The sequence below is a fragment of the Engystomops pustulosus genome, chromosome 8 (assembly GCF_040894005.1).
Source record: "Engystomops pustulosus chromosome 8, aEngPut4.maternal, whole genome shotgun sequence".
Lineage (NCBI taxonomy): Eukaryota > Metazoa > Chordata > Amphibia > Anura > Leptodactylidae > Engystomops > Engystomops pustulosus.
The window spans coordinates 86,896,662-86,914,319 of record NC_092418.1 but is presented as its reverse complement, the minus strand read 5'-3'; the positions used below and the strand labels follow the sequence as shown (position 1 = coordinate 86,914,319).

The 17,658-nt window shown below is 36.0% G+C and overlaps 1 protein-coding gene across 1 annotated transcript in view; it reads right to left on the bottom strand.

The window, feature by feature from the left end:
* TTN (titin) overlaps window positions 1-17,658 on the bottom strand; it is a 222,911-nt gene that overhangs the window by 112,415 nt on the left and 92,838 nt on the right. The window contains exons 109-141 of the mRNA XM_072122667.1: window positions 17,002-17,286; window positions 15,669-15,728; window positions 15,445-15,522; window positions 14,620-14,664; window positions 14,376-14,456; window positions 13,923-13,991; window positions 13,722-13,799; window positions 13,558-13,635; window positions 13,304-13,360; window positions 12,826-12,906; window positions 12,638-12,703; window positions 12,356-12,430; window positions 11,263-11,343; window positions 10,687-10,767; window positions 10,482-10,565; window positions 10,147-10,221; window positions 9,861-9,926; window positions 8,533-8,631; window positions 8,282-8,365; window positions 7,919-7,972; window positions 7,164-7,238; window positions 6,947-7,030; window positions 5,928-6,479; window positions 4,522-4,596; window positions 4,316-4,399; window positions 4,060-4,128; window positions 3,734-3,817; window positions 3,426-3,494; window positions 1,029-1,112; window positions 831-914; window positions 671-742; window positions 276-353; window positions 47-103 (exon numbers count right to left, since the gene is read on the bottom strand). Of these exons, the coding sequence (XP_071978768.1) occupies window positions 47-103; window positions 276-353; window positions 671-742; window positions 831-914; window positions 1,029-1,112; window positions 3,426-3,494; window positions 3,734-3,817; window positions 4,060-4,128; window positions 4,316-4,399; window positions 4,522-4,596; window positions 5,928-6,479; window positions 6,947-7,030; window positions 7,164-7,238; window positions 7,919-7,972; window positions 8,282-8,365; window positions 8,533-8,631; window positions 9,861-9,926; window positions 10,147-10,221; window positions 10,482-10,565; window positions 10,687-10,767; window positions 11,263-11,343; window positions 12,356-12,430; window positions 12,638-12,703; window positions 12,826-12,906; window positions 13,304-13,360; window positions 13,558-13,635; window positions 13,722-13,799; window positions 13,923-13,991; window positions 14,376-14,456; window positions 14,620-14,664; window positions 15,445-15,522; window positions 15,669-15,728; window positions 17,002-17,286 (3,144 nt within the window). The remainder of the gene's footprint in view (window positions 1-46; window positions 104-275; window positions 354-670; window positions 743-830; window positions 915-1,028; window positions 1,113-3,425; window positions 3,495-3,733; window positions 3,818-4,059; window positions 4,129-4,315; window positions 4,400-4,521; window positions 4,597-5,927; window positions 6,480-6,946; window positions 7,031-7,163; window positions 7,239-7,918; window positions 7,973-8,281; window positions 8,366-8,532; window positions 8,632-9,860; window positions 9,927-10,146; window positions 10,222-10,481; window positions 10,566-10,686; window positions 10,768-11,262; window positions 11,344-12,355; window positions 12,431-12,637; window positions 12,704-12,825; window positions 12,907-13,303; window positions 13,361-13,557; window positions 13,636-13,721; window positions 13,800-13,922; window positions 13,992-14,375; window positions 14,457-14,619; window positions 14,665-15,444; window positions 15,523-15,668; window positions 15,729-17,001; window positions 17,287-17,658) is intronic.

Below are 17,658 nucleotides of genomic sequence, written 5' to 3'. Positions count from 1 at the left end.
ATTCTTATCTTTATACTAAAGCTTTTATATTAAGCAGTAAGTATACCTTTGAAAGGCTGAGCTTCCACTGGGGCTGGAACCTCTTCTCTACGCTTTGCTATCACTTTAAAAATACAGGTCTTATTAATGTATTTCCAAAAGATTTATTAGATTTACACAACACTTATGTAAAGAGGACAAGGGTCTCACATGACACATTTTGGTTAATTTAAGAAAGATAGACAAAACAACACATATTACATCTATTTGGTTTAAGCTTCCAAAGAGAAAACTACCTTTGGCTGGAGGTGCTTCTTCTTTTTTAGTTGCTGGAGTTGGTACTTTCTCCTGTACTTTTTTGGCCACTTCAGGTACTTTAAAAACATCACATGAATCCATAAGAGTGGCTTTACAAGCCGTGTAACAGTCAAATGCCAAACATAACAGAACCCAACAAAAACTGTATAACATTATGGGACACAAACATATAAAGTTTATAAATTGACAGTTGAAGGCAAATTCAATTGTAACAATCTTTGCCACAGGGATTCTTGTTAAGATTTTTAAAGTGGTCATAAAGAATATTGATAACGACGGGAAATAAACATAAATTAAGAGATAAAGAAAATAGATATAAGAAATAAGATTTTAAAGTGCATTAAGATTTCTAAAAGAAGACAAACATTACTACCTTTGGGAGCAGGTATTTCTTTTTTAGGAAGAATTTTTTCCTCTGGAACAACTTTCTTGGGAATTTCTGGGACTTTAAGGATAGGATTGGAATTTTAGGGATATGTTAGAACAGCAAAATGTTTTAACATGGTTTCAGAAGAGGTAAGCAGGAAAAGTACCTTTAGGAGCTGGGACCTCCTCCTTCTTAGGTACAGCTACAGGAATCTTCTCCTCTGGTACTATTCGCTTATGTACTTCTGGTGCTTAAAAATACAGTATGATGGTTGATACAGGGAAGCCCTAATCTAGTAAGAAGCATTTCGACAGAACAAAGAAAACATATATCCACAAACATGAATAAAGGTGTGCTGATGTACCTGCACTGGGAGGAGCAGCTTCCTTCTTTACAGCAGGAGCTGGTACTTTCTCTTCAGGTGCAGCTACCTTTGGTTTCTCTGGCACTTAAAAGATACAGTATTTCTTGTTGGTTTTTGCAATATTTAATTTAAAGACACAACATATATGTGAAAATATATAACACAGATACACTACACATATGCTAAAAGTAAAACAAAATAAAAACACATAAATATAATGCATCTAAATGGAAAGGATTATTCTAATTTTCACATGGTCCAGGTTAGTTAAACAGCTTGTTCGGCTGCGTATGAGTAAGTATAAGTAACTTTGAATTACTTATCGTGTATTATTATTGAGTTACCATATGTGTTCCAAGAGCAGCATTCACAATTATGAAACTACTTTCTTGAACATATAGAAGGGAATTTTATCATATGCTGGGAATAGCAGCCACGCCAGATACATCAAGAAGCGTGGTAAACATCTTCATGTACCCTTTGGGCAGCGCAGCCGCCAAGCTCAACTACGTTAGGTCCAACTTGGAGTAACTGCATAAAAACTTATATTTTAATAGCAAATGCACAAGAAATTGTGATTATTTCATTGCTTCTATGCCAGAAAACTGGCATAGAAGCAGTGATAAATCTCCCCATAGTTCTTATTCTAGGGATTGTACAGTAACTACACAGATAAAGTAGATAAAACTATCTGCCCTATGAGATTAAAGAGGATAATCTAAGCTATTACGAAAGAGACATGCATCTGCTGCTGGATAAGAGAACTGTAAGTTCAGCATTGAGTTATAAAAATGTTAGGGAGAAAGTCGGAAATTTCACTAAAAGTGCTCTGCCCGTGTATAATGCTGGTTGCGACAAATTAATTAAGAACGCCCGGCAGAAATCACAAATCTGTAGCTTCCCTGCACTGGCCCGACGAAGTTCACCAACTGTTTTGTGGTGCACCTTTAACATAGCACGTGCGACAGATTTTGCATGTTAAAAGCGGTGCTCAGTCTGACTGAGCCACGCCAGAACAACCTCTAATTTGTGTTGCATGGAGGCTAGTAAGAGCTGCACCACAAAATGGTTGTGTGCGACGCCATAGTGGCGCCGACACTTCTCAAATACCTGTGCAAGCCATTTTCACGTAACAGAACGTGTAAAGTCCCTCAGAAAACCTGCGCAAAGCTCTTAGTAAATGTGCCCCAATATATCTACTACTTAAAACTAAGAACATACACTACATACCAATAAACCATAGACTGCTGTTGTACTTTATAAAGGGTTTGTCCGTGAATTTTACTATGGGCTCTTCCCTGGGGTCCATAGTAAAAAATTACTAGCCCTGGACAAACCTTTTAATCAGTTTTATATATATGGTTAACATGACTGGGTTAAACTGTGTGAAAACATCAGCAGCCAGTTGTCAATTGCTTGTCTCTGCTTAATAACAGAAGAACTGAACTACACAGAATTCTAAGGAAAGCTGCCTCAGTATTGCTATTTCATGGGGCATGGAGGTGTATTTCTGAAACAGACATGGGAGTGATGACAGATTTTTTTACAGCAATTTGCTGACACTCAAGTAGTATCTTGAACTAGCATAGATACCTTATATACTCGAGTATAAGCCTAGTTTTTCAGCACAAAATTTGTGCTCAAAAACCCTAACTCGGCTTATACTCGAGTCAACTAAAAAAATAAAGACAAAACTCACCTTTCTGACGTGACCCGTAGGTCCTCTTCTGTCTGAGACAGTCTGAGACAGAAGAGGACCTATGGGGGACGTCGGAAAGATGATTACAGTGTTATTTTTTTTTTCTACTACAGGGGTTGGGCAGGCTGTATGCTACAGGGGCTGGCAGACTATATACTGGGAGGCTGTAACCAATGCATTTCCCACCCTCGACTTATACTCGAGTCAATAGGTTTTCCCAGTTTTTTGTGTTGAAATTAGGGGTCTCGGCTTATACTCGGATCGGCTTATACTCGAGTAAATATGGTAATCCAAAATTCCTTTTTTGCAACAAAAGATTTAAACAAAAAGACACCAATAAAATAACAACCATAATCATTATATCTAACTACCCACTTCATCACTTTTTCATTGTAAAACAGAGTCATATTACTGTACTATTGCACAGTGTATTTCTGTGATTTTTTATGCTAATAATCAACATTTTGTGTGAAATATTTATATATTTATACCTATAAAATGGATATCTGACACATAGCCCATGCACCACATAGAAAAGCCTTCTACAAGCCATGCACATTTTTCTTATATTATATTCTTTCCATTAGATTAAGATGGAACTACACATGGATTGACTTCCTTCTTATTGTGATTTGTACTGTACTCTAAACAGATGACTAATTTTATTCAAGTATAATAAACTTGAAAATTTTAACTACCTTTGGCTGGTGGCACTCTCATTTTTGGAGCTTCCTCTTCTACCTTTTCTGGGGTTGGCTTCTTAGAAACTTTAAAAAATATTGCAATTTTTAGCACTTAAGATGTTAAAAGATCAACAATTTAGACATACAACGCAAAATACGTTTTTCCTGCATTGAAAAAAAACTCCAATTCGTTATAAAGATGGAGGTGCTTAGACACCTTAAGATTGTTAAGATGATAACAGAAGACAACACGGAACATGACACTGATGAAGATAATGAGAGTTAAGAATTATAATGATGTGGATCATGAAGGGCTAATATACCTTCAACATGTATCATTTCTTCTTTCTTAGACACAGTAATAGCTTCCTTTACTTTTGTAACAGGTTTCTTGGGCTCTTCAGGCACTTTAAAGAGATTAGTTCACTTACGATTTTTTAAGAGTAGAAGAAAGATATAGAACATACAACAAAAACGGGTTGTGCCTAAACAAATAATCTCCCTAGACGGTGAGTATAATTATGTGAATATTAATCTCATATTTAAATCTATATAATTTATCGATTGTATATGTACTATAATTATATTCCATGGTACATATTTATTTTAAAAACTTCAAAACTAACTGATACTAAACTAGAGTATATACCTTTAGCAGCTGGCACCTTTTTGGGAACCGCAATGGGCACTTTTTCAACTGGTGCGACTACTTCTGCTTCTATTAAAATAATAAATTTTTTTAGGCACCTGTCAATTCTATTCACTGACACACATGGACAGAAACACCAACACATACACAAATTTATATAAAGATGTAAAGAAAGTGCTTAAATTAAATACAAGAACACAAACACATATAAAAGATTACATAAAGAAGAAATGAAGAAAGTCCATAAATTGAATACCTTTTTGCACAGAAACCCTTTCTTTCTTAGAAACAATAGTTGTCACCTTTTCAGCTGGAGGAAGCTGTTTAGGTTTTTCTGGTTCTTTAAAAATAGGATTTAAAGACTCAGTAAAAAGAAGTTACACATTCAACAAACAAAAACAGAAAGACAAACAAAGACAGACATATTTCACAGAGTATTTAATTTAATGTTAACTTATGTACCTTTAGGTGGTGGTACGCCTTTTTTAATTATGGTTACTTTCTTTTCTGCGACAACAGCAGAAGGTTTTTCTGGTGCTTTAAAATAGCAAAGAATGATAGTAAATATAAGTTTATGTGTGTACAATATATGAAATAATATGTTAGATATAAAATGGAGAAAGCTGTATTCACAACTTGGTTGTCCGGGAGAGCTCTGCCTTTTTTCTAAAAATCTATGGGTATTTTAGGAGATAAATATTGGATAACCCAGACAATATGTTGAATTTATTCTAAATTTTCTGTAAATTGAAGTGTTTCTTTACTGCAAACCTTCATATTAAGGCTAAATTCACACTGCCGTGAGCCCGCCGCACCGTAGTACGGCGCGCTCACGGCAGCGCGGGGAGAGGAGGAGGAGGTGAGCGCAGCTCACCCCCGCCCCTCTCCATAGAAACTAATGGCGCACGGCGCCGTAATACGGGGAAAGATAGGACAGGTCCTATCTTTCCCCGGGCTACGGAGCGGTACGGTGCCGCACGTGTGCTGCACCGTACCGCTCCCGTACAGGGCCGTGAGCCCATAGGAGTGTATGGGGGACGTATATCGGCCGCATATACGTCGGCCGTATATACGTCCCCCATACTGTAGTGTGAATGTAGCCTAAGCCTGATTTTTAGCCATAAAAAGCTTATGTTTTTCATAGTTGATCTGCATTAGTCTGGCATCCATTTGTCATGGATTCTCATAAACTATAGTCCATAGGAGGGACTTTTGACCATGTTTTCTGCTTTCTTGTTCAATTTTCGGAAATTTTTTTGTTACAGTTGAGACAAAAAAGACTCAACCTAAGAGAAAAATCTAGAAAAATCTAAAATAGTTCAATAAAGAGAATGTGGAGATAAATGCCTCCTAAGGGTCTACAACTAGACTGGGATATTCTTTATTCTTTAACGGATCAGACACACAGGGCCACATTTACTAACAACGGTGCAAACTGCACTAAAGGCAGTTTGCCTGTGTATTGTGCAGAGGGCGCCATATTCAGGATTTATGGCAGAATTTTTATTGGTTCACCTTTAATATGGGACATGTGATACAATTCTGTCGGACTTGGCATGTTATATCTGGTCTATGGTCCGACTGAGCACCAGAGCGCCCCCTCATTTGTGTTGCATGATGCCTTGCAAGCAGTTTGCACTAAAAAGAACGTGTAAAGTCCGACAGAAAACTGGTGCACGGCCCATAGTGTGTATAAATAATAGCTGTGGGCACTGATCTATTAAAAAGTATTGCATTTCAGCAGCCAGTTGCTGTCCATTTAAAAAATGTTTTCATGTGTCCTGCTGATCTATGCATAATACTGGAAACAAGGAAGACAAGGAAGAATACACTAATGTAAACATGTAGAGCAAGGTAAAGACAAGTACCTTTTTCTTCATACACTACATCAACTGTTTGGTAAAATTGTTCTTTTTCTGCTGTTATTCCTGTATCAGTTTCCTCATAAGCTTCTTCCTCATAAATGTGTTCCTCTTCCTTCTCTTCATAGGCTACTCTTCTGGATTCATATGTGACTTCTTCATATCTCTCCTCGTGATGAGTAGCTTCTTCATAAACATCTTCAGGAGCTTCAATAACATAGTATTCTTCAGGAGCTTCTTCATACTCCACTTCAGGAGTCTCTTCTTCATACTGCTGTTCATAAATATATTCTTCTCTTGTATAGATCTCTTCTTTCTCCGGCTCCTCTTCATAAATTTCTTCCTCAGGGGCCTCTTCTTCATAGATTTCCTCAGGGACCTCTTCTTCATAGATTTCTTCTTTCTCTTCATAGACCTGCTCCCTAAAGATGGCCTCTTTCTTTGTATATGCTTTTTCATATACTTCTTTTTGTTTGTAAGATGGTGGTTCAATAAGTGCTGACTTCTCCTCTTTGTGTACCTCAACTACACGAGCTTCCTGAACTTTTCTTGCAGTCACTAATATTTTAAAAAACACACATTGCTATTAGTACTGTGGTTGATCCTTACCTAAGTGCTACTTGATGTAAACTATATGAAAAAGGGGTTGAGCAGTCACAACTAGTTATAAGTTGCTGAAGGGTGAGCGGTCCAACTGCTGGGAGCTCCATCGATCACAAGAATGTGGTCCATTGTACCCCAAATGAATGGAGTGATAAGACCACATTCATTCTACCACTACTTTCACTGTCAATAGCCAAATACTTCACTCTGCTATCTCTGTCAGCACTACAGAAAAGAATAGAGCACTGGGTCCATTTACAATGGATCCCTCTTCTCATGATCCATCAGGGTCCCACAATTGAGATCACCATTAATCAGCAAGTTATTCCCTGTCTTATGGATAGGGGATAATTTCTTGTGACTGGACAATCCCTTCAATATCTACCAATCTAAAATTTATTAGGATTAGAAACCCTAAATACCTGATACTGGAGTTGTTACTTCTTTTTTGGTAACAGGTATGGTGCGTTTTTCCTCCTCTCTAGTTTTCTTTGGGGCTTCAGGTACTTTAAAGAGTAATTTAAATTCCATGTATAAAGATTACAGGACAGACAAAACAAAGACACAAACAATTTACATTTATAAAAAATGAATAGTTAATTCAGCACACATCAAGCTATTTTTGAAACCATAATCTACCTGCAGGTGTAGGAGCTTCAACTTTTTTCGAAGCAATGCGTATCTTAGCTTCCTGTTTCTTTTCAATTTCAGGCACTTTAAGACATATTAAGAGGACGGTTTATGTCTTTTCATATATAAGAAGTTGTTGGTTACGTGTGAAAGAAGAGTTTTGAACAGTACAAGAGACATAGAGAAACTTTACGACAAACATAAGACATTGCTTAACAGCAGTTTTTTTGCCTGTTATTTTAGCAAATATGATGTTTTTAAGAGGGTGTAACGCAAAACGTATTTAGATTTCCTAATATGCATGTAATCACTGTAATATCCACTGCTAGGACCTACGTTTATCATGAGAGACAATAAGAGGGATGGCAGTCTATAAAGAGGCTATTAAAGGGGTTCTCCAACAAATCAAAGTTAGGCCCTAACCATAGGATAGGGCCTAACTTTCTGATCGGTGGTGGTCTCAGTGATGGCTTAACTTTGATTCGTGGGAAAACCCCTTTAAGGGAAACACGGAGCTAGAACTTATTTCTATTTTCATAAGTCCCACAGAAACAAATTCAGTAGTAGAGTCACATGTGTAGGACTGCTCCATTCAGACTGTACTTTTGGGGACCTCTGACCTCTCTCTCTAGCAATCAGATACACAATAACTATCTTGTGGTTATGAGATTAATGCTTTTCACAGTATTATGGGACAGGTTCTTAAGATTATTTACTTTGGTATGAAATAATAAAGTATTTTTTTGTTCTCAACAGCCTTATACCTTGTGCTGGTGGTTTCCTTTCTTCAGGAACTGGTTTCTTCAGAGCTTCAGGAACTTTGAACATAAGAGTTTTTGTATAAGAGTTTTTTTGGAAGAACCGAACATGTACACAACATAAAAAAAGACTGTGACTATTAACACTTTGGTAGACAAACACAGAACAGCGCACTAGACTATAAAAGCAGCTCAAGCTAAACACATTCTAAGATAGCTATATCCAGTACTGGCAATTAATATTGTTATATATCGACTTAGCACATAATTGCAGTAATTCTTGCTATAATTACATGAAACCCAATTACATTGGGCCAATATAGATATCTAATTTAATGGGTGGTTAAGTATATTAGATATTTAATATACCTCTTGTCGGAGGAACTTCAGGTTTTTCAGGAGCAGCTATTGGCACCTTTCCAGCAATTTTAGGCTTCCTAACAGCTTCAGGTGCTAAGACACAGTAACACATTTAAGAAATTTAGACAGAAACACTGGACACACTAGACATATGACAACATACAAACACACATAGTGACTGATATACTGACGAAATAATTAAAGAGCACATTTTCAAAGAAGAATTTTGTATTTGTGTGAAGCTTAGATGGAAAATATACCTTTGAGTGGAGAAACCTCTTCTGTTGTAGATATTGGAGCAGGTACCTTAGCTGGTGTAGGTACTTTTTCAGCAATAACCTTTTTAGGCATCTCAGGAACTTTGAAATAGCAAAAGAATTCTTTGATCACTCTATAGTTTACATGCAGCAAGATAAGATATACAGCTGCATTTCATAAACACACATGACATGAGTAAGACGTAAGAGTGCGGTGCAGTATACATACAAAAGACGCAACATGTATGACTTATTGATTATGCAACACAACATACCACATGAACTTGACATTGAGCTTATATTAGTAGTCAGTCTATATTTTCCAGCACAAGTTGGTTTTCCCTTCAATTTTTTTTTAAAGAATTAATATTAAGCTTATATAAAATATGTTACGTTTTTAAGTAAAGTAGTTGCATAGAAATTTGTTTCAAAATATGCACTCTAATTAGACTACGAAAGAGTAACTAAAATTTTAACACATTTTTTATCAGATGATAATAGTAAACTTTTTTATGTACATTATTAAGGAATTCCTCTTCCATTCTTCCTTATTTAAAGGACATCTACCAACCAATTACATAATGGTACATGACTATTACATACCTCCCCGCCCCGTTGCTGTGTGTCAAGCTTTATTTCTAATAACTTTACATGGCCGTATTTCTGTAAAAAAATGAGTTTATAATATATGCAAATTAGCCGGTGGTGCTCTGCAGAGCACCATTCGGCGCCACTGAATATAATGCCAGCTGCGTTCTGAGAGCCGGATATATCATTGGTTCTCTTTTCAAATCTCACCGCCTTTCAGAATGCAGCTGGCACAGACCTCAGGCGAGCATAAATTATGTTACGGTGAAGCCTGATGGTGCTCTGCAGAGCACCCAAGGCTAATTTGCATCTTTTAATCTTATTTTTTACAGAAATTTTTTACAATGCGAAGATATAAGAAATGAAGCTTGGGACACACGGGTCGGGATGGGGAGGTACGTAATAGTTATCTATCATCATGTAATCTGATGGTTAGATGTTCTTAAAGCAGTTTGTGTTAATGGACTTTTACATACACTGCTCACTGAGAGAGGAGCAGAAAAAGGCATAGAGAAGCTACTTTCCATATAAAAAATTATATTACTAAGTTTACTATTATCACTTGCTCTATTACTTTATAAAAAAAAATGCTTCTAGGTTTTAGTTACGCTTTAAGCATGGTGTACTGCAGGGACGACCCTGTGGACTGCATTCATAGCCACTTGTCTAGTTATTGCATTTCAGTAGCATTGAAGAGCATGAGCATTTAGTTTGTACTGAAGTATAATGCTAGGTCACGCTACCTTTTTCTGGAGCTGCCTCTTCCTTTTTAGATATTGGTACAGGCATTTTTCTTGGTGCTTCGGGCACTTTAAAAATATTATTTTGTGTCAGATATCATGCAAAGCCTTGGCTCATTTAGCTATTGCTTTTTACCTACAGATATTGCAATTATTATTTTTCCATTCTTACATAGTCTGCACTAAAATAATTTCACATTTCTCATTAGGTTTAAGTATAGTTGACACAATTCTATAGACTGACAGGGAATACATACAAAAGACTACTGACGAGAAAAAAGATTTATACCTTTGGCGGGTACAGCCTCTTCTTTTTTAGGCAAGAAACTAGGAACTCTCTCCTCTGGTGCAGGTTTTGCAGGCACTTAAAGAATATTATTTCATTTTAGAAAGATGTAGCTCAAGAAATAAAAGAGTTCCATTGTTGCCTGTTTATATTAATTACCACTACCAACAAATTACATACAGACAAATCTCAAGAACGCAGAGTTCTAGTCAATATAATGTGATCAGCATCGATATTAGTTGGAATAAAGAATACCAAGCATGCACACACTCTCATTAATCGGAAAGTGACCATTTCAGAAGATGTTATGGAATTTTTCTTTTGTGAATAGCTTGTACCTTTAGTGGGACGAACTTCCTCTACTGTAGGTACAACGGCTGAAACTTCCTCTTCAGGAACTTCTCTCCTTGGCACACCAGCCACTTTAAAGATATGATAATCTCAACTATCTTTCCAGCTTAAAGGACCTTCAACTAATATAAGCTTAACCACAACATCTAAGCATGTCTATGTAGTTTGACTAGATCTATAGAATCAAGTTACCTGCAGCAGGAGCCTCTCCCCGTTTTGGGACAGAAACAGGTACTTTCTCCTCTGGAACAGGTCTCTTTGGTGCTTCAGGAACTTTAAATATATTTAAATAATATAAATTGAAGTTGTCTTGTATCACACAACCTCACTCTTAAGAGCACATATTAAACAAAGACATTCATTACAGACAGGTATAGGTTTGAAGAGTATTTGATAGGGAGGAACGCTAATCATAGACAGTACACAGCATGCGGCAAGGTACAACTAAGAATGTTGTTTGTGACATTAAGAGTAATACTTAGTATTTTTGCCTTTCGCTGACAAAGTTCCATTAACAACATACACAAATTAAATGAAGACATGAACACTAAAGAGTGTAGTTGGTGTTATAGACATATACAAACAATACAACACATCTTAATAAAATTATATAAAAAATATAAAATAATAAAAAAGAGTGCTTACAATAACAAGTGCAATATGAGCCATGGTAAACATTAAAATATACCTATACACACACACATATATATATATATATATATATATATATATATAGAGAGAGAGAGAGAGAGAGAATCCCCAAAATACCTTTGGCTGCAGGTATTTCTGCCTTTTTGGGAGCAACAGGCACCTTTTCCTCTGGGGTAGGTTTCCTTGGAGCTTCTGGTACTTTAAACAGATTAGAAATATAGTATTTATATACCCTAGCTCGTAGGCAAATGAGGAGCACATATGATTGTATATATCAGAGTGATGTCTTTGAGATTAGTGGATGGAAAGTTAGTTTAATTTAACCGATCCACCATTAAATATGGTACTTCATTTAGTTAAATAATTAATGCATTATCAGTATATATCAGTCTGGGCTGGTGTTAGCTTAAGGCCATTTTGGGTTATGGTAATCTATTCTTAATTTATTAGACTTCATTAAGGCTAGCAAGGCAGCCCACTATATTCTGTTGCCCAAGGAGCCAACCCTCAAATTATTATACGTATATCTAAAACATATCTCTAAGGCCACATTCACACAAACATATGGGGGACGTATATACGGCCGCCGTATATATGCCACCCATAGATGGCAATGGGCGTACAGTGGCGTACAGGAACAGTCTGTGCAGCACCATACCATTCCGCGGCCGGGAGAAAGATAGGGCATGTCCTATCTTTCTACAGAATATCGCGCCGTGTGCCATATATTACTATGAAGAGGCACATGATGCTCCCCATTATCTATATATTTTAATTATATTGCAATGGCAATCTCAAAATGAGATATACATATAATTATACTCTGTACACCCTGTTCCTGAGCCATCTCTGTTATTTTACTGAAGTTTTGAAAGCTTCCAAAAAGCAGGCAATTAGTTCACTGGGTTCCATGTGGATCATTGACTTGGTCATGATTTGCTTTGCTCTTATTTATTTATAAAAACTAGGCAAACTACTATCCTATTCAGAAAGTAGCTAAATTAAATGCTGCAAAGGGTTAGGTTTAACAAGAGTTTCAATTCACGCTCTACGAATGCCACAAAAAACAATAACACAGGGTTTCACAGCTTAAGAAAATAAAAAGAAGATGCTTTACATAAAGAAGAACAAACAAGAGACAACACGCAAAGCAAACATAACCAGCTAATATACAAAAAGAAAAAAATTTTCCCTTTAAACTGTTGTGTACCTCTGCCAGGTGGTGCCACCTTTTTAGGGACAGCCTCTGGTACCTTCTCTTCTATAACAGTTCTCTTTGGTTTTTCTAGTACATTAAATACACATTTGAAGATGACTATGAAGACTATTACAGATACAGTATTTAAAAAACATCCCTGGACAGACAAAGGAGACATGGACTACAGGTAGGATAATTGTAAACATTAAAGAGACAGACTGTTATATAATTGCAATACATACAAAAACAATATTGTTAAGGTATATACATATATGCTTAGGAGCACCAGGATACCTGCTGAGGGCACATCCTTCTTTTTAGGAGCTTCCTCTTCAAAAGCTTTCCTTGGAGCCTCAGGCACTAAAGACATTTACTTAATTACTTTTTATTCTAGGTAGTAAAATTTCTTTTTTTTTCTACCTTAAAACTTTAAGAAAACAAATTCACAAACATAAGGGATAAACACAATGGCAATACTATACCTTTGGCAGGTGGAGCCTCCTTTTTGGCCACAGAAATTGGCACCTTCTCTTCTGGAACTGGTTTTCTGGCCACCTCAGGAACTACAAATATATTATTTGTGTAAGTTTCCCTATTTTGGGATTTTCATGCATAGGTGCAAAGTCAGAAGATGATGGGGTTGTTACAAGGCGCAAAGCGGTCAAGACTTTTACCAAAACTGTGGTACGTTATTATAACCAAAAAACACATAGACATATGGTATAGATATACAAAAAGATTACGGATGGTCTTCTATACACACTGACAGTAATACAACTGGGCAAGATGGGAAAGGAAGATTAGAGCCCTGTGCAAGGTAGTTATAAGAGGGTATAAGATGAGGACATAAGGGTCATTACATGAACTCATTACATGAACTCATCAGACAAACATTTATATGTAGGACAGCACATAGATATGCAGGGAAGCTTGCAAGCATCATATACAAAGCTATGATACCTCTAGCTGGTGGTGCTTCCTCTTTTTTAGCAGCAGGTACAGGCACCTTTTCGGCAACTTAAAAAATAAGATTTATTATATTTAGTATAAGCGTATTAAAAAATACTACTCATAAGAAGCTTGTTTAAAAGACAGCACAAATATAGCGTAAGTGCTTTAATGACGCAATGTAACAGCTGAGACACAATATAGCATGTAGTAAGCAAGATAATAAAAAGCCGCACTGTATATAGACTATCACTGGGTCTATATACCTTTAGGTGGTGTTACTGCTTCCTTTTTAAGAGTTGGTACCTTCGCCTCAGGTATGGGTTTCTTTGACACCTTTGGCACTTTAAAGATATTGAAACACTTAACACATGCTACTTTTTTAAGATGCTAAGTTCACTTAAAGACAAGAAAAAGCTGTAATCAATACCTTCGGAAATTTCTTCCTTTCTAGAGACAGACACAGCCCGTTTCTCCTCTACAACCATCTTCTCATGTACAGAGGGAACTATGGGATGTATAAGACATTGCATTTAACTAACTATCTTCATGTTTTGTTATAATATTAGATATTTAGGTATTTGCTATCAGAAGAAGAAACAATGTAATGTAGTATAACTTTATGACATACCTGAAACGGCTGCAGCTTCTTCCACTTGTTGGCTATAGTAGAATTCTTCTGTTGCCCTCTTTTCTGCCACTGAATAGGTGCAAACAGAAGATTATATAGTATATATTATTCTTTATCCTTTGTAGATAAACTTTTTATCGATATATTTCTGCATTAGAAATTTATTTTAACACATTAGAGCTTTAAGAAGCACATTAGTCATTTGGAAACTAACCATAATAAGTCAAATTAATTAAAAAAATATATAGCTCAAAAATATAAATAAATAATAATAAATAAAATGTTTAGCGTATAACGGCACTTTTGTTTACCGCTGGTTAAAATGTTAGAATTTTTCTTAAAACAAAAATACAAAACCAACTCTCCAGAGGGATAAAGTGGTTTTGTTGGTATTGCTAAAGCATTATTGTAGGCTTTGTTTAATAATGCTGGCAATACTCTTGGCACCCATACCTTTTACAGTTGTTATTTGTTGTTTTCTACGCATGGAAAGAGGAACCTCTTCTTCTGAAACTGCCCATTGCCGAGCTTGTACTTAAAAAATAATGTGTACGTTCAGGAATTATGTGTATTTTTGATTGAGTGCAACATGGCACTAAAGGGCTTACAGCAGCTTGAAATATTGTAAACCGATGTAACGTATGGCTCCGCTGTGACACTGTTATTTGAAAAAATACTAAATAATTGAATGACTTACCTCTTCGTGCTTCAATTTCTTCTTGAACTGGTACTCTTTCTTGCACTTTAAAGGTAATTTATTGAAAATAAATTATTACAAAAGTCAAATATATTCTTCAAGTTCTAAATAAAAATTCATAAGTCAGGGCACTGATCCATGCCAATGCTCCACTAGACTTAATGGAATAAAAAAAAGGAGATTTCAAAAGTTTAAGAAAATTGTTTCAGAGAAGTCAATGGTGTGATGATAAATAACCATTGCTTATCTATAAAATCCCATGCCACTCTCATGGCTCCCCAAGTATCAACAATGAATACATGTTGCTGTAAGATTGGCAGGAATTACTATTCTAAGTTTTTTTAAACTTTTGTCTGCAAGGAAACCTTTCTCCAGCTCAAAGATAAAACAATACATTATAATTAATACAATGATAACAATAACTATAATGCGGCAGATTTATAAAAAGTGTCCTAAGGTTAGACAGTGCAGAGTTAGACTAGAGAGTCTTATTCTGCACCAGATTTATAAAAGTGCCTAATGCTGGATGATAAATCTGACCTAGTATAAGACTGTCTAGTTGCACCTCCTATTAGTTGGCTTACTTTACGCCAAAAAGGACACAATTCTGTCGGGTTAGCAGTATTTCTGGCGCACGGACCTTTTTGGTGTGAAGTCACGCCCCTTTCTTAGGCCACGCCAGAAAACTGTCTAAAACATTTTATAAATGTGGTGCAGACAGTTTTTAGTGAAAACCACAACAGAATTCTGTTATGGACAGCTTAATAAATCTCCCCCAATGTGTATATATATTTGTCACTTAAACTTAAAAGGCAAATAAAAAACCTTGTTTCCAGGTGCCGGCTTCCTCTTGTCTGGACACAGCTCTTCTATCAAACTGTTCATCCACAGGTTTCCTCACTGCTGCAAAAAAAATACATTTTGTTTCTATATTTGATGGATATCTCTGAATCACTAACTATTCTGTTATACACAATGAAGTGGACATTTGCAACTGTTCATATTGCCCTAACATAAAGGCTATTCTTCCTTAACACGAAAGCATGTACCTGCAGGCCTGCCAGGTTCAACTGCTGGGATCCTTCTTTTAGGAACCTCTTCTTCAATGGCTTAAGAAATACAGGTCAAATGTCAAGACGGTTCACATAAAGAAATATTACTGAATGTGAAGTTGTTTTTTCAGAATTTTGTTTTAGAACACAAAAGTGTCACATAATTAACATTTAGACACATCAGACAAAATACAAGCAAAGATGGTTAAAAGACTATGTACAACACTGAGGGCATTTTTTTATTATTGTGTTTTGTTTATTAAGCACTAAAATCCTTTGCCTAAAGGAAGGCTGAAAACATTTAGCTTGATTTCTCTTCTATGAATATTTCTTCTTATATCTGAGTTCTCCTAAGTGTTTATGAATGTAAAGGGAAACTTGTCAGATCAGTTTAGTGTCAAAAATTGACTACAGGCGGTCCCCTACTCAAGAACACCCGACTTACAAACGACCCCTAGTTACAAACGGACCTCTGGTTGTTAGTAATTTACTGTACTTTAGCCCTAGGCTACAATGATCAGCTGTAACAGTTATTATAGGTGTCTGTAATGAAGCTTTATTGTTGTTCTTATGACAATCCAAAATTTTTTAAAAAAATTGTCACAGAGACCTAAAAATTTTTTTCTGAAGCTAAAATTATAAAATATATAGTTCCGACTTACATACAAATTCAACTTAAGAACAAACCTACAGAACCTATCTAGTATGTAACCAATGACTGCTAACTTGTATTAGTTTTTATCTGTAGGCAGCATGCACAGTGAGGCCAAGGTGTACTAGTCTAGCTTCAGTTAATCACTAAACAGGCGCAGGGAGCACCAGTCTGATGTGTCTTATCGGACTCATCTCTGGGGAAGTATAAAGGTTTGTTTTTCTTTATCACAGTCACAGAGAGCGACAAAGAACGATTTGGGACATTAAACCACAGGTCCAAAAGGCCCTATAGTTGGTTTAATATCCCAAATTGCCCGGACAGGTTCTCTTTCAGATCTCTTTAAGCATCGACTTAGATGAGTGTCTGAGGCTGGTTCTATGAAAGTTTTCTCTTTCTACTGAAGCAAAAAAACAGTCTGTAGAGTGCAATATATCCCAGACAATAATAAAAATAAATGCCCCCAAAAGGGTACATAGCGCTTAAGAGCTAAGAAACAAAACAGGCAAATAAATGTCCTATTGGGGTTGTTCAAGTATAACATAAACTATACAATACCGTACACTTTGTACATTAAGATGTATAGTGAAAAAGAAGAATAAAAATATACAAAAGTACGGCAGACACAATATAATGTGATCGAGTTACCAAGCATGATATTCATGATTTACAATATACCTTCTTCATAATATTGTTCCCTTCCTCCATAAATTTCTTCCTGATAATATTGTTGTTTTTTCTCATAGACTTGTTCTTCATAATACTCCTTCTCTTCTTCATAAACTTGTCTTTCATAAACCTCTTCGCTTTTGCCATATTCCACATAAGCTTCCTCCTCTTCTTCAAAAGGTTCTTCAACTTCATAAGCTGGTTCAGGTTCCTCATAAACCTCATAGTACTCTTCCTTCTTTTTGGCTACAGCAACAACTTTAACTTCTTCTGTTTTTCTTGGTTTTGAAGGGACTTTAAAAATAGGCATTTGGGTTACAAGAAATTCAGTTCATTGCAAAAACAAAACTAAGAGGCAGAGCAGAAGAGTGATTAGTGAAATTAAGATTTTTGCATAGGAAGAATGTAGTATGAACTCGTGAGCCACAATTGTTTACTAAGAGCTGAAGAAACTACTCAAAGATACACACATTTCAACATTACAAACATAAAACGAGAAAAAGCTAAACAATGAATAGGAAAATAGAAATGGGTAAAGTCTCAATAGATAATGGTGAAAAGATAGATGTGTAGATATATTGATAGAGGATAGGTTAATGGAAAACTAAAATACTGATGTGAGACAAGTAGATAGATATTGGACAGATATGAGATAGATAAAAACAT